General features: G+C 35.4%; 2 protein-coding genes across 2 annotated transcripts; one reads left to right on the top strand and one right to left on the bottom strand.

Annotated features, from left to right (window-relative positions):
- Window positions 1-2,117: 2,117 nt before the first annotated feature.
- On the bottom strand, window positions 2,118-4,675 carry LOC132173532 (loganic acid O-methyltransferase-like). The gene is made up of 3 exons (XM_059585045.1): window positions 4,463-4,675; window positions 2,665-3,324; window positions 2,118-2,462 (listed from the first exon to the last, which is right to left on the bottom strand). The coding sequence occupies exons 1-3, from the start codon at window positions 4,553-4,555 to the stop codon at window positions 2,118-2,120; spliced, it is 1,098 nt and encodes a 365-aa protein (XP_059441028.1). The 5' UTR covers window positions 4,556-4,675.
- A 1,924-nt stretch (window positions 4,676-6,599) lies between these two features.
- LOC132176049 (protein NRT1/ PTR FAMILY 2.8) lies at window positions 6,600-9,227 on the top strand. Its single transcript, XM_059588161.1, has 3 exons — window positions 6,600-6,717; window positions 6,826-7,043; window positions 7,708-9,227. The coding sequence occupies exons 1-3, from the start codon at window positions 6,600-6,602 to the stop codon at window positions 9,187-9,189; spliced, it is 1,818 nt and encodes a 605-aa protein (XP_059444144.1). The 3' UTR covers window positions 9,190-9,227.
- The last annotated feature ends 4,845 nt before the right edge of the window (window positions 9,228-14,072 follow it).

Raw genomic sequence — 14,072 nt, forward strand, 5'->3', positions numbered from 1 at the left:
TAATAACATTACACAAGAAAAATAATAAGGACTAAAAGAAAACAAAAAATACACAATAGAAAAATGCCAAAACAACCAAAAAACATTACAACATTGCCTTGCTGCAGGCCTTTGATATACTTTTCAATTGTCCATTCATTATGTGTTTTGGAGTACATGATCATATACTAATCACTTGTCCGGTCATCATTTATTTCGGGGTATAAGATTAAATGTTCAGGACAGAGAGACAATAACTCATAGGTGGTTGCACCTTGATCAATTCACATCCCTTTACAGAATGAGAGAAATCATAGGTTTCATTCTCCTAACCATCTTCATGCATATTTTTTTAAATCTACCATTGAATATGTGGGACCCGCATGGTTATTCAATATACTAATCGGTTATAACCATACCCGGTTACCGGTTATAACCGGGTATATTAAAACCCCAAAATCGGGTCACTCGGTTATCAGTTTTTTCCAGCCATTTTAAAACCGGTTTTCGGTTACCAGTTTGTACCCAATTATAACCAACCGGGTTAATACCCCTAACAATTATGACCTATTACGACATTAGTTTTCTACATTAAAACTTGAAGGCAATTGTCATTGGGATTACCCCTATACTTTTCAAAAGTCGAAACTATACTCTTGGGGCATAATAAAAGAGGCAACACCTAATTTGCTTGTGAAAATACACGGTTACTTTTGCAAATAATAAAAGCTCATTTCATACTCAACTGTGAGGTTTACTTACTACGTCTTAAACTTACATAGTATTTGCGGCTTGTCAGGTTATCTGTTTTAAGGGGACTTATAAAAAAGAGAAGCTAGAAGTCTATTTTGCAGTACCAAGTTTGATTGAAATGACTGTTTTGATTAGAAGCTCCAAGTTTATGATTGATGATAACACATGCATACCTTGTGATTTTTAGCTATCTCATATCTGATATTTTCACCTTTCACTTATATTTACTCTGAGTATGTTAGACGGGCGATTCTTTCAATTAGATACTCGCTAACGCTAATTGAATTGGAGAAATTGCTAGTAGCCTTACCGAAATGGTCAATGCTAGTTTTGGAGGCGTTACATCATTTCACATGCATACTAAATATGATGAACTTTGGTAATAAGCATGTAAAATATAGTTTATATATGCCATATGATCAAATAATTTAATTAGTGAATAAAATACATATTCATTATAAACATTTGAATGTCAACATAGATATAAAATCATTGGGATTCGTTCTCAAGAGGTAGTTCAATCGGCTGGGACCACGCCTAATGAAGCGGAAGTCACTAGTTCGAATCCCCCCTCCCCCCCTCTTGTGCGGACATGTAAAAAAAAAAAAAAAATCATTGGGATTCAAGGCACAATCGCCAACATACTTTAACACTCTCCCTCATGTATGAGCTCGAACTTCCTCTTTTATTAGGTGAGATTCAACACATTGAATATATATTGAACGGTGGGTAACTTGTTACAAAAGTTTAAGCTAGTAGTAAGAGGTAACTTTAATTATTTAATGAATACTTTAACAAAGCACATCGTAGTCTCAATCTAAACATATATATCTTTAGCCAACCACTCATAAACTGATTTAGAATGATAGTAATAAAACTCTCAATGGAGTATATAACCATTTCTGAAATTAAGCTAACAAAATGAAATAAAGTTTTAGTTTGTAACAAACATTGTAAAATCCAAGTGACGCAGGACAGAAGAAGAGCAATAAAAAATAGATACAAATAGCAGAAAATAAGATAAACCACGTTGATCAGAGCCTCACAGGTAAAAACTGAGGTTTCAGTAGAGTTTCACCACAAAAAAGAAAAGAGCAATCATGCTTCCAAGAAAATATCTTTGTCATTAATCATAATTTAATCTCCATAAGAGTACATAGAGCATTTAAATAAACATTGTAATATAAATCATAACCCTAAATTGACTGATTTTTTGGCTAAGCCCATTATTAAATAACAAAAACCCTAATTTAACGGACTTTGGGCCAAACCCATAACAATAACTCTTAAATACTAATTTAAATGCAAATAACTTAATTAAATAATAAAATCCAAATAAAATTAAAATACCAACTTATTTATTTTTTTCCTCTGCATCACCAAATCTAATTGTTTGGCTTGCATTTTAGAATGACAGACAAAGAAAATACAAAAGCCTTTTGGTTTTCATTAAGGTTTAAGAAAATAGGAGTGTTGGCAAGTTTCTTAGGATAGCGATCAAAGACCTCATCCACGATGTCATTTCCAAAATGCTTCTCGAAGACTCCTCCAAGTGCAGCTCTGAGGGTCAAAGTAAGCAATTCGATGCTTACTTGCTTGTCCTGACCTAACTCTTGGATGCCCTCAATGCTGAAACGCCCATTTCTTTCAATGATTGCCATTAACTCCTTAGGAGCTGGGAAATAAAGGGGCAGATTGATAGAGTCCAGATTTGATTCAGAAACTAATCCCTGCAATCAATATCCGCATTAGCCTCTCATTGAATCAAACAAAATTTTTTGCTTTTAGTGTTAGGTCATTTGGAAGACACCTGAATTCTTCGTAGATTCTACATTGCATTTTTTTTTTTTTTTTCATGTATGATACTTACAAGTTAAATGGAAATTTAAAGCATTTGCTTACTTTAGTCTCTATAAATATGTGATTTCTTACCATTTTTTCCATGTCCATCAGGCAAGATTCCAGAAGTTCGAGATGTGTGCAAATGGTGAAGTTAGAAGAGAGAATGACATCTGGGACAGAAGTTATGAGAAGTACCATCAACCCTCCAACTACAATCTCTTCTCCTCTGGCTAACAGGAAGGACTCCATGTCCATGGCAAATTGAGTGGCATAGGCCTCCACAACTTCCTTTGGAGCATTTGTGTAATGTATCCTTCCTTTATTCCATGCAGGAGAAGTTTTGTCCATAATCTCTTTGGGCACCCTGGAGAGCCAGTTTAGGGAATGAGAGCAGTGAAAAATGTGAATACTGGCTTTGGAAAATAGGCGGCCATAGAAAGATCCAGGCACCCCAGCAGCTAAGTAGTTTCTCTTTGGTGGGAATGACTTGAAGAGAGTGTTGAAGTCATTGGAGGAATGGTCGTTAAAGAAAACTTGTAATTCTGGGATCTCATCATGATCTTCTGAAAGCTGGTATTTTTGTTCTATGGCTTCTACAATGTTTTGCACCGCAAGAAAGGTGTTGGGTCCTGTAGAACAGCCCAAGTCTGCAACAGAAATTGAGTTTAAAGGTGCAGAAAGGGCATTGATGTCAAATTTCTTGACAATTGCCTCCTTTATCATTTCTTTGGCTGCTTCAACATTTCCTCTCTACATACCAGCCAAGTGATTATTATTTTCAGTTTGAATGTCTTTCAATTCACACATACCATTTTCAAATTATCACCCTGTTGTCAATGTCATTCCAAAGTTTAATTTTAATGAATAAAAAAGAGAACATGTTTACTGAAGAAGGGTAGTTTTAATTATTATGTGTCAAAGGCTGCATAAACAAGTACTGTCAATTAGATATGCTAGCTTTCACTAATTTTCAACTTTCCCTTCAACGGGTTTTTTGTTTTTTTTTTTTTTTTGAGGAAATAAAAAATTGGTTCTTGCATTTTTTCTAATTGTTTGAAAGCACTTCAAAAAAAAAAAAAAAAAAAAAATTCACTCCCTAAGTTTTAAGCACTTTAAAAATTATTCTTCCGGCCGGCCGGTCAAATTTTTTCATCCAAATTATTGATGGAGTTTTTGTCATGTCAACAAATTGCCAAGTCATTTGCATTCAAGTCATAGGGTGGAATAGACATGTTATACTCATCCATGAAATGATAATCATGTACTGAAAAATTAAAAAAAATTAAAAAATTAAAAAAGCCTCGTGGGGCCTGATCAGGAAGCTAAGGGGGAGAAGCAAGGCTGGTCTCCGGGCGGAAATAAGAATTTTAGTGTGGGAGCTAAAATTCTAAGAGCTATCTAGCTAGCATCTTGCTCATTTTGCACCTCCAACTGATTAATTAAAGGTGAGCAAAAATACATTTGGTGCTACAGCTATATTCACCATACAAGTTGCTATATTATATATATTCACTGAGGAACTAATTACTGCTATATATTTATTCTCTCATTCTTCCGTTTACTTTTTTTTTTTTTTTAAATAAATAAATAAAAATTTAAATAACTCTTAGATTTGTAGAACTCACTTAAATGATTATGATACCATGAACAAATTTATAACTATAAAGAAAATCAAAAGAATAGAAGAAAAAACAAAAAAATCCACTAGAGGTGATAAATGTAGATCGAGCTGCGTTAAAAGAGGTGTTAGAAATTTTATGAATACCATAGAATCATCTTAGGAAATTCAGGTGTTAATCTGTGTTTCTAGGTGCTTTTACATGCAAGCTAGTGAATATTGGAAAGACGATATATATATATAAAGTAAATAAATAAATGAAAATGAAACCTGATATTTGGAATTTTGAGCATAGCTGTAAGCTCCAAGTCCTCCGGTCATTGGATATGATTCAGGAAATTCGTTATTCATTTTGTCCTCCATCTCTATTGTCTAGTACCAAAACAAAGCAGAAAAAGAAGACACTAAAAACAAACAAATATATATGTGATGTCTCTTACGAATTAGGATCCTCTCAATTTCAAATAAACTGGATAATATCCAGTTAGTTATAGTGAAAATGTATTTTTGTTCCCTCAAAAAGTGAAAAGACAAAAATACCCCTAAATTATAACTAACTTAATATTATCCAGTTCGTTTGAAATGAAGTGGATCCTATTCTGTCTCTTACGGTCTTGAGCCAAGATATATATATCTTGGCTCAAAACCGTAAGAGACGGAATAGGATCCTCTTCATTTAATGCTTTACTTCTTTGACTCTACTTTTTCGGGTAACCGGACCTTTAATGGTGCCTACAAATCTGTGGAAAATGATCATCTCCAGTCCATTTTAGGTTGGAGGGTATCTAGTTAATGGCCAAGATTTTTTTAAAGAAATCCTAGAACCACAAATGTGCCATGTGTCTTTCTAATAAAAAATAATATAATATTACCTAAAGTTTTAAAAATAATAAAAAAATAACCATCCCCATTATTGCCATAGGGGTGGCCAGACCACCCTATTTTTGCCCTAGGGGGTGGCCAAAGCCACCCCGGTGGCCCTTGGGGGGCAAATGAAAAAAAAAAATAAAATTTATAGCATTGACCTTTGGGGGTGGCCAAAGCCACCTCTGTGGCCCTTTGGGGTGGTTCGGCTACCCCCAAAGGCAAACCCAAATGATAAAAAAAAAAAAAAAAAAATTGGTTGCTTGTCTTGGATACCCAAAACCCAACTCTTACGTAGCAGCCGCCTTGTTGGTAGGGTGGGTCCTAAAATTTGCTGAGGATCCACATATACTATCTTGCTGAATTGATAAGGTGGGCTCTCGAGTATCATTCAGGAGTCTACGTATCCTCAGGTAACCAAGGATAGTAGCTGAGGATGCATTAATAGAGAGCTATCTATACTCTGTTGATCGAATCCCTGGTTAGTTGGGCTGACCGAGGATTCGTGCAAGCCTGGCCCTTAATGGGCTTGGGCCTTTGACCAGGTTGTGGAGGATTGTTGAGCGGTTGTATGGCCTATCCATGACCCAACAATCTTAATCCCTAAACTTGCTACTCTGTGAACCCCAAGCTACATTCAAAAGGTGGTTTAGGCATAATAACAAAAGGACTAATTCATAAAAGGCCACTGTAAATGGCAAATGTTGAGGTAATTATCCTCCAAACTACCGATGCAATAGCGATCGATGGAGAAATGGGCGGCTGATTGGTGATGGCGTTTGGTGGAGGAAGGGGGGCAATGGCCTTCGCCGGAGGTGAGGTGTCTTGAACAAGAAGAAAAACATTTGTCTGTTGATGTAGAGAAGATGATGAGTTCTAATGTTTTCATCTTAACCCTTGTTTATTTTTTATTGAATGGCACAAAATACTTAATTTGTGTCCGATCCCTATAAAAGTTATTATCGACTAATTTAATTTCTCTATAAAACACTTTTACATAGTTTCCAGTTGGGCAACTAAACGGGAAAAGATTTTCTATTTTCCACCCTTTTTGGATTGAGAAAAATAAAGTGAGAAGAAAAATAAAAGAAGGATCAAGGTTTGGAGTAGGGAGAGCGAGGGAGATGGAGTTCTAGTTCTACAAATGCTACGTAAAATTAGGATCCAATTCTTAACAAATTGCTAAGATCGTAGTTGAAGTGGAATCCTTCTACGTACTACATGCTTCTGCAAATATCACAAGATCCTAACTAACCTCTAAAATGTGGGTCAAGACCAAGTAATGACTCCATCCAATCGTGCATCTTAAACCATTTGCCACGTGCACCTTGCATGCATGCAAGCCCACTCCAAAATCTCATCCAAACCAATCATAGCCATTTGATGTAAACTGCGCACTTTGTGATCGAGATCCTGTAATTTATGTTCGAGTTAATCATTACCAACTCACGAGGAACTCTATAAATACACAAAATAAATAAATAAATTATGATTCAAGAATGCCATACTCAAAGCAAGCGAGATAATTAAAGAAAGAGGATTAATGGAAAATGTGATGCATCAGTCTTCACTAGAGCAAGACACTCCACCCACTCCTCCTCCTGCTCCAGCTGGTTCTACAAGAAAACCAGGAGGATGGAAATCTATCAAATACATCATTGGTAAATTAAGGGAAAAACTTACATTAATTCACAAGCATGTTCTGATATATATGTCTTTTCTATATGGATTCTGTGTGTTTAATTTTGATTATGTTTTTCATTTTTAAGGTAATGAATCGTTCGAGAAGTTGGCATCAATGAGCTTGATATCCAACATGACAGTGTACCTGAATACAAAATACAACATGAGTGGTATATTTGTGGTTAATGTGGTCACAATATGGAATGGTTCCTCCAACATTGCATCATTAGCTGGAGCTTTCATTTCTGATGCTTATCTGGGCAGGTTCCGTACCCTCCTCTATGGCTCCATAGCGTCTCTTCTGGTAAAATTACCTCCTCTGTTTTTATAGGATCGGGTTTAATTAGAATCTTCTTATTTTATTGTCTTTGTCTATATGTTTTCCCCTGCATTTTCTCGAGTACCAAACAACATTTTACTGTAGATTGATCAATTCCATGTGAAAAACTCCTTTCTTTCCCATGCATATAAATTTCCATTTTTTAATCCCTTTTGATATGTACCATGAACTGATCTTTTGATCCCAACCACACAACCTTCATTCTTGTTGCACAACCAGAAACAGAGGGATCGAGGCTACCCTCTTTTGAAAAAAAATTTTACTATATATTTGGATCAAAATAATTAACCAAAAAAAAAAAAAAAAAGGCTTGGCCCTTGGCCTTATTATAACAAACCTTAAACATACCAAATCTATCATTAACAATAACGTGAAATTGTAATTAAAAAAAAATTAGGCAACAGCAATAGAAGGTTGGGTTCCATTTTGCTAGGTGTTTGAGTTAAAAATTAAAAATTTCTGACTCTGTCTTTGCGCACAAGTAGTGAGAAATCATATGCTTAATTATTAAGAACTTATAATTGTGAAATGCATTAAGGTGATTCTAAGACACCTAATTATAATTATGGAAATCCAACAAATAACCAAGATTTGGGGTATGAACATTGTGAATGGTTGCATTTTATAGGGTATTGGGACCATGACCCTAACTGCAGCTATACGTCAGTTAAGACCCCCCACTTGCATTAATGGGGAATCCCACTGCCAACATCCTCAAACTTGGCAGCTAGTCTTCCTCTTCATGGCTCTTGGATTGCTATCCTTGGGTGCAGGCGGCATTAGGCCCTGCAACATAGCCTTTGGGGCTGATCAATTTGACACCAAAACAGAGAAGGGAAGAGCACAATTGGAAAGCTTCTTCAATTGGTGGTACTTCTCCTTCACAATTGCTCTCATTTTCGCCCTCACTGCTGTCGTCTACATTCAGACTAATGTCAGCTGGGTTTTAGGCTTTGCTGTTCCCACTGCCTGCCTTGGCATTTCCATAACAATATTCTTGCTCGGCTGCCATACTTATGTTTACAAAGATCCCCAAGGGAGCATCTTCTCCGACATGGCAAAGGTGATTATAGCTGCCTGTCGGAAGCATCGGTTGAGAACCGTTGGATCATTTTATGATCCTCCTGTGACAGGATTAGACTCATCACCCACAACATTGCTTGCTCGTACTGACAGGTTCAGATTCCTCGACAAGGCTGCTATAATTGCAGAGCCAAGTGAATTGGACAGCCATGGAATTTCCAACAATGGCTGGAGACTCTGTAGCTTGCAACAAGTCGAACAGCTGAAATGCTTGGTAGCAATTGCGCCTGTTTGGGTGTCGGGAATTGGATGTTTTATAACCATGGATCAGCAGAACACTTTTGGAGTCCTTCAATTGATGCAGATGAACAGATCCGTTGGATCCCATTTCAAAATCCCACCTGGGTGGATGAATCTCACATCCATGATTGCACTCTCTACATGGATAATCATCTACGAGCAAATTTACATCCCTCAGGCACGGAAAATGACAAGAAAGGACAAACGATTGACAATGCAGCAAAGAATAAGCATCGGCATTTTGATGTCAATTCTGTGCATGTTGGTTGCCGGGTTTGTTGAGAAAAAGCGCCGTGACTCTGCTACAGTACAGGGGCTATTTACTTCACCAATGAGTTTTGCATTTCTCGTGCCACAGTTTTTCTTTTCAGGTATGACTGAAGCTTTTGCCGCAGTTGCGTTAATGGAGTTTTTCACCACGCAAATGCCAGAGAGCATGAGAACTATTGCTGGAGCTATCTTCTTCCTCAGCTTATCCGTTGCAAGCTACATAGGCTCTCTTCTTGTCAATGTCATCCATAGTGCAACAGGGAAAAGAGGCAAATCGCCATGGCTGGGGGGTCGAGATCTCAACAACAATAGGCTTGACTACTACTACTACGTAATTGCTACCCTGGCAACTCTAAATCTTCTCTACTTCAATTTCTTCGCCACCCACTATATCTCAAGCAGAGGTGGTGGTGGTGGGAGATCTGCCGAGAGCTCCACAGATTACCACCCAAGAAATCTCTCTGAAAGTGAACGAGAGAACGAAAGAAAAGACTTGGAGAGGGACGGCGCGCGGTAGCTAATCACTAACCAGCAACTTTGTACAGTTTAATTTTTTTTTTTCTTATTAATAAATATCCACATAATCCTTTTAAGTTCCTTTGGAAATGTCATTGTCTATATAAAATATTATAATCTAGTCTTAATCTCTAAAATTAAGACTTTTATATTTGGGGATTAAAATCTGGAGTGCTACATGTACTCTACAACCCCTTTTCCTTTTGTGTTATTCGTAAGCCTAATAAGAAAAAAACATCATCCCTAAAATAAAATGAGATATGATATAATCACAACTTAAACTCAATTTTGACCCAACTTCTAAATCAAATTTCTCTCTCTCTGTAGTTTAAGCCCTCTCTCTCCTCTACAGGAAGTTTTTCAATCGGCTAGGATCATGCCTAATGACGCGAAAGTCACTAGTTCGAATCCTCCCTCCCTCCTCTTGTGTGGACATGTCAAAAAAAAAAAAGTGAAGTTTTTTTTAAAAAAAAACTTAAGAGAAAAGTTGGGTCAAAATTGAGTTTAAGTTGTACCTTTATCATTTTTCAAAATAAATACCCCGCTCCAATCTATAATCCTAATTAAGTGGGGCAGAACCACCCATAGGTTCGAAGGGCAATAATCCCCTCTAATTAATTTTTAAAATATCCTCTAAATTTTATGTTTTTTATGAGACATATCCTTAAAAAATGATTTGTACTCTCCTAATTTTATTTTAATTTATTTTTATTTTTTGCCCGTACTTGAAAACTACTTTTTGAGTAGGACTCTCCTGTGGATTGTGATCCATAATAATTAGCTTTCCAAATTGAGACCCACGTGCCTAAATAGGTAGCCAAATAACCAAAAATTTATTTAAACTAGCTTATAAACTATGCTATGCGTAGGATTCTTCATTATAATTTAATTTTAAAATTTGAACACATCATTTTTTATTATAAGTTAAAAAGACATATAAAAATATATCTCACCTCTTTAAATAAAAAATAAAATAATAATAATAAAAAAAATCTTTGTTCATATAAGTATATATGATTTAAAATGAATATTATAAAGAAAAAAATTAGCAAAAAGAATACATGAATTATATTGAAATATAATTAATGCAAAAAATAAGTATTGGCTTGGGGGTTTTGCTCTCAAGGCCGAGGAATAAGTATCGGCTTGGGAGTTTTGCTCTCAAGGCCAAGGAATAAGCGCTACCTATGCATTAGATTGTGTCTGTTTGATGCAAATCTGAGTTTTCAACCTGATATTTAGTCATAGGTTAGCGGATGCTGTGTTTTGGTTGATTTGGTCTGTTGTTGATGATTGTATCTTTAGCTTCAGCTATGATTTACTTCAAAGCTTTTTGCTCTATTTGTAACAGCTTTAGACTCGTAACTTTTATCAATGAATGAGTATGATATATTTCAAAAAAAAAAAAAAATTAACGCAAAAAATGACGTCATATAGATATATAGATGTAATTAACGCAATTAATTATATTGAAATATAATTAACATAATTAATGACGCTAATTAATGAGTAAATATATTAATATTTTATCTTATTTGTTTCCTTATTTGATTCAGACATTAATAATACTTAATTTATTGAATAATTTATATATAAAAAACTCTTGAAAATATAATTAACGTGCAATTAATGACACTAAATAATGACCCGTTTTTTAAGAAAAAACTAGTTTACTCTTAAAAAATTTGGTTAAAAAATTATGCTTTAAAAAACTAGTTTAGCCTTTAAAAAAAATGGGTTTACGCCAAATGTCGCAATTTTAAGGCACTTTTGGGAGGGTTTCAACTTATATATATTTTATATAATAACTACTTAAATTGTTAAAAAATTTGTCCCTAAGAAGTAACTCAATCGGTTAGGACCACGCCTAATGAAGTGGATGTTACTGGTTCGAATCCCCTTCCCCCCTCTTATGTGGACATGTCAAAAAAAAAAATTATTAATAATTTAGACAACTAATTACTAAGAATCCAATATAATCATGTAGTCAACGATAGAAGTGATGGCCGTGGTTGCCACGGCAGTCTTTGCTTTGCTCTTAGTAGGCCTTGCAATTGGGCCATGATGTTGGAGCTTGGCCCATATCAAATATGCTGCGACCTCCCAACTCTTGGCTCATTTCAATGCTATCTCTCGCCTCAAGTCCACAAGCAAGCTTGACAACCCCACCCACATGCGCTAAGCCGAAGCCCCTACTTCCCCTCACCCAACCCAATAACGGAAGCCCTAAAATCCATTTGTGCCATAGCATTGGTCATACCCATTTTATGTCTCTCCGAGTGAGCCTTTAATGACCTGAGCATTGAAGTACTTTTAGAGTTTGTTTAGGATTACGTTTGAAAAATAAAGTTTTTAAGTCAAAAAAAATTTTTTTGGGCAAAATCTTATTTTTTAAGATTTTGCTAAAAGTGTTTTTTTTTAGTAATTTTTAAGTTTTTTGGTCCCTTAAAAGCACTATTAATTTTTTAACTAAACAAATATTTTTTTTCTTCAAACAAACTTTTTGAATATTAAAAATACTTTTAAACCCCTCAAATACAATCTCAAATAAGTCCTTAGTCTTTTGGAATCGATGGCATGCAACCTTTAAGCATCCATAAAAAGCCCGTAGCCGGCCAAGTTTACACTGAACTACCGAAGTCAACATTGAGTAATAATAATTTGAAATGTGACGGTGGTGGTTGTCATAATCTTCCTATTTATTGCATGTCTCTTTCATCTACATGTATAATGTGAAGAGTGTGTGAAGTCAACAATAGCAAGTAGAAGCGTCGGCATTTTTGTTCTTTCAAGACAAAAACATCAAAAGTTGCCTCCGAGATGGACCAATAAAAACATCAAAAGTTGTCACTTGTTGCGTGATCAATCATCGAGCAACAGTAAAAGGAGGATTTCCAGTTTTTGGCACAACATTCTTTAATCTCTTTCTTTAAAAAGTTTTTCATTTTTTTACATTATCATATAATTATTTTCACTTTTCTCTCTCAAGATAATTATTCTTTACCCCCAAACTTTCTCTTGCACATCTTCTCTAAGGAATTCGAGGTTTCAAATTCAAGTGAACATTTCAAACAAGTGGGTAGAAAGATGGTCAAAGTTGAAATATATAGTGATATTGAGAGAGAGAGAGAGAAATATATTTGTTAATGCATTAGTGGACCTTAATTGACAAGGACCTCCACCAATTCCCTAAATTCCTTCAACCAACTAATGCAAAGATTGCCGTTCAAGATAATAAAATTGAATTTTCTTAAGTATAACCAAACTCTCTTTGAAGGACCAACTCACGCAATCGATTGCGGTTCAAGATAATGAATTTGATTTTTTTCTAAACATAATCAAATTATCTTTAGTCTTAAGGTGATTTAGTCAATTTTAGTGTTTTTTTCTTAATTTTATCTGTAGAGGATAAGTACTCCCACGAATTTAGCATCTTTTGGGAATTTTACACATTTTTAGACGCCACAACTATAGGATTATAGGAACTAGGAAGGACAATAGAGCTTGGTTCCTTTGGAGTTCACTATATAGCCAATAAAAAATTTCCTCATTATTCTTTGATCTAATTTCATTAAATCTGGATTGATAGTGATCCATCCAAAATCTAATAATGATTTTCATTGATACGTTAGATAGTGTGCACATGAGAGTGTACATAGCATTTATCTAAATTCTTTGGCCCTAAAGCATTCAAGGATAGAACTCATGATGCTTTGATGACATGAGATTTCATCAACATTAAACAGTTTAAAGCGATTAGATTGCTCATACCGTTCATGTTTAGTAGTCTTCTATGGATACTCAATTCGGTGGGAGCAGGCGGCTTATCCACATTGATTGCCAAATCAAGTTTCAAATACCCCAAATTAAAAAACACATTTTCTCTTCGGTTAGAAAAAATTATTATCATAAAGCATGGAATATAAAAATACGAATAATTAAAACAGTAGAAATAGTAAATTTTAACCTGGCTATAGCTAGGTAAAGGTTGCATTACACATCAATTTACTGAATAACTTTATTAATATGACTAGTAAATTTAAACATCAACAAATAAATATTTTCATACTTGTGGGCCTAAGAAAGGTTTATTCTCAATGTCAAATTTACCATACTACTCTAATTAAGTCATAAAAAATAATAACTTCCATATAGGTCGACAGCAACTTAGGGTGATCCGAAAACTCAAAATCCTAATGTTGTCCACCCTTATGATCATCATGTAGCAAGCTTGCAACGCCACCGCCACATAATAATTGTGAAGGTGCCGCTATCCACCACATGCACGGTTGTTGAGACCGTCATGCCACACTTCATGCACGGCTGCCAAGACACATATAACCCAAAATCTCAAGCGAATCACCAACACTAATACACGATGCCACTTGGTCACAATTGAAGTAATGCCGCCACCGACCAAGACAACATGCAGCGACAGCGTAGTGCTTTCACTACGCGTGGGTGTTAGCATCTCGTCTCATATATGTCCGGCGATGTATTTTACTTCATGCGGCTCCCAACATGTATTGATGTTTGAGACAAAGATCTTGTGAAAAGCCATTGTCTGGCAAGCACCCAATTATGTCCCAAGTCACATCACTGGCACATGCAAGGGCCCTTTCTTAAAAAATCACGTAACACACCGTGTCTCTTTAATTGTGTTAAATTAATATATTAAGAATTTTCTTACAATTTTATAGGGGAAAGTCCACTTAACCCCCTCAAACTACCACTCAATTGACAATGTCCCTCCCAAACTTTCAATTGTGACAATGTCCCCCTCCAAACTACCAAAAATTGTCAATGTTTCCCCCAATGACAAAATTACCCTTAGTAAAATTAAAAAAAAAAAGAAAAAAAAAAAACTAAAACTTCTAGAAAAAA

This window comes from Corylus avellana, chromosome ca3 (genome assembly GCF_901000735.1).
Source record: "Corylus avellana chromosome ca3, CavTom2PMs-1.0".
In the NCBI taxonomy this organism is placed as follows: domain Eukaryota; kingdom Viridiplantae; phylum Streptophyta; class Magnoliopsida; order Fagales; family Betulaceae; genus Corylus; species Corylus avellana.

Bases quoted from the DNA above. Each gene is read 5' to 3' on its own strand.
- LOC132173532 (XM_059585045.1), bottom strand. From the start codon at position 4,555: ATGGAGGACAAAATGAATAACGAATTTCCTGAATCATATCCAATGACC. The intron at 3,325-4,462 runs GTTTCATTTTCA...GCTGGTATGTAG, and splicing joins CTCAAAATTCCAAATATCAG to AGAGGAAATGTTGAAGCAGC. The intron at 2,463-2,664 runs GTAAGAAATCAC...TATTGATTGCAG, and splicing joins TGATGGACATGGAAAAAATG to GGATTAGTTTCTGAATCAAA.
- LOC132176049 (XM_059588161.1), top strand. From the start codon at position 6,600: ATGGAAAATGTGATGCATCAGTCTTCACTAGAGCAAGACACTCCACCC. The intron at 6,718-6,825 runs GTAAATTAAGGG...TTCATTTTTAAG, and splicing joins ATCTATCAAATACATCATTG to GTAATGAATCGTTCGAGAAG. The intron at 7,044-7,707 runs GTAAAATTACCT...TGCATTTTATAG, and splicing joins GCTCCATAGCGTCTCTTCTG to GGTATTGGGACCATGACCCT.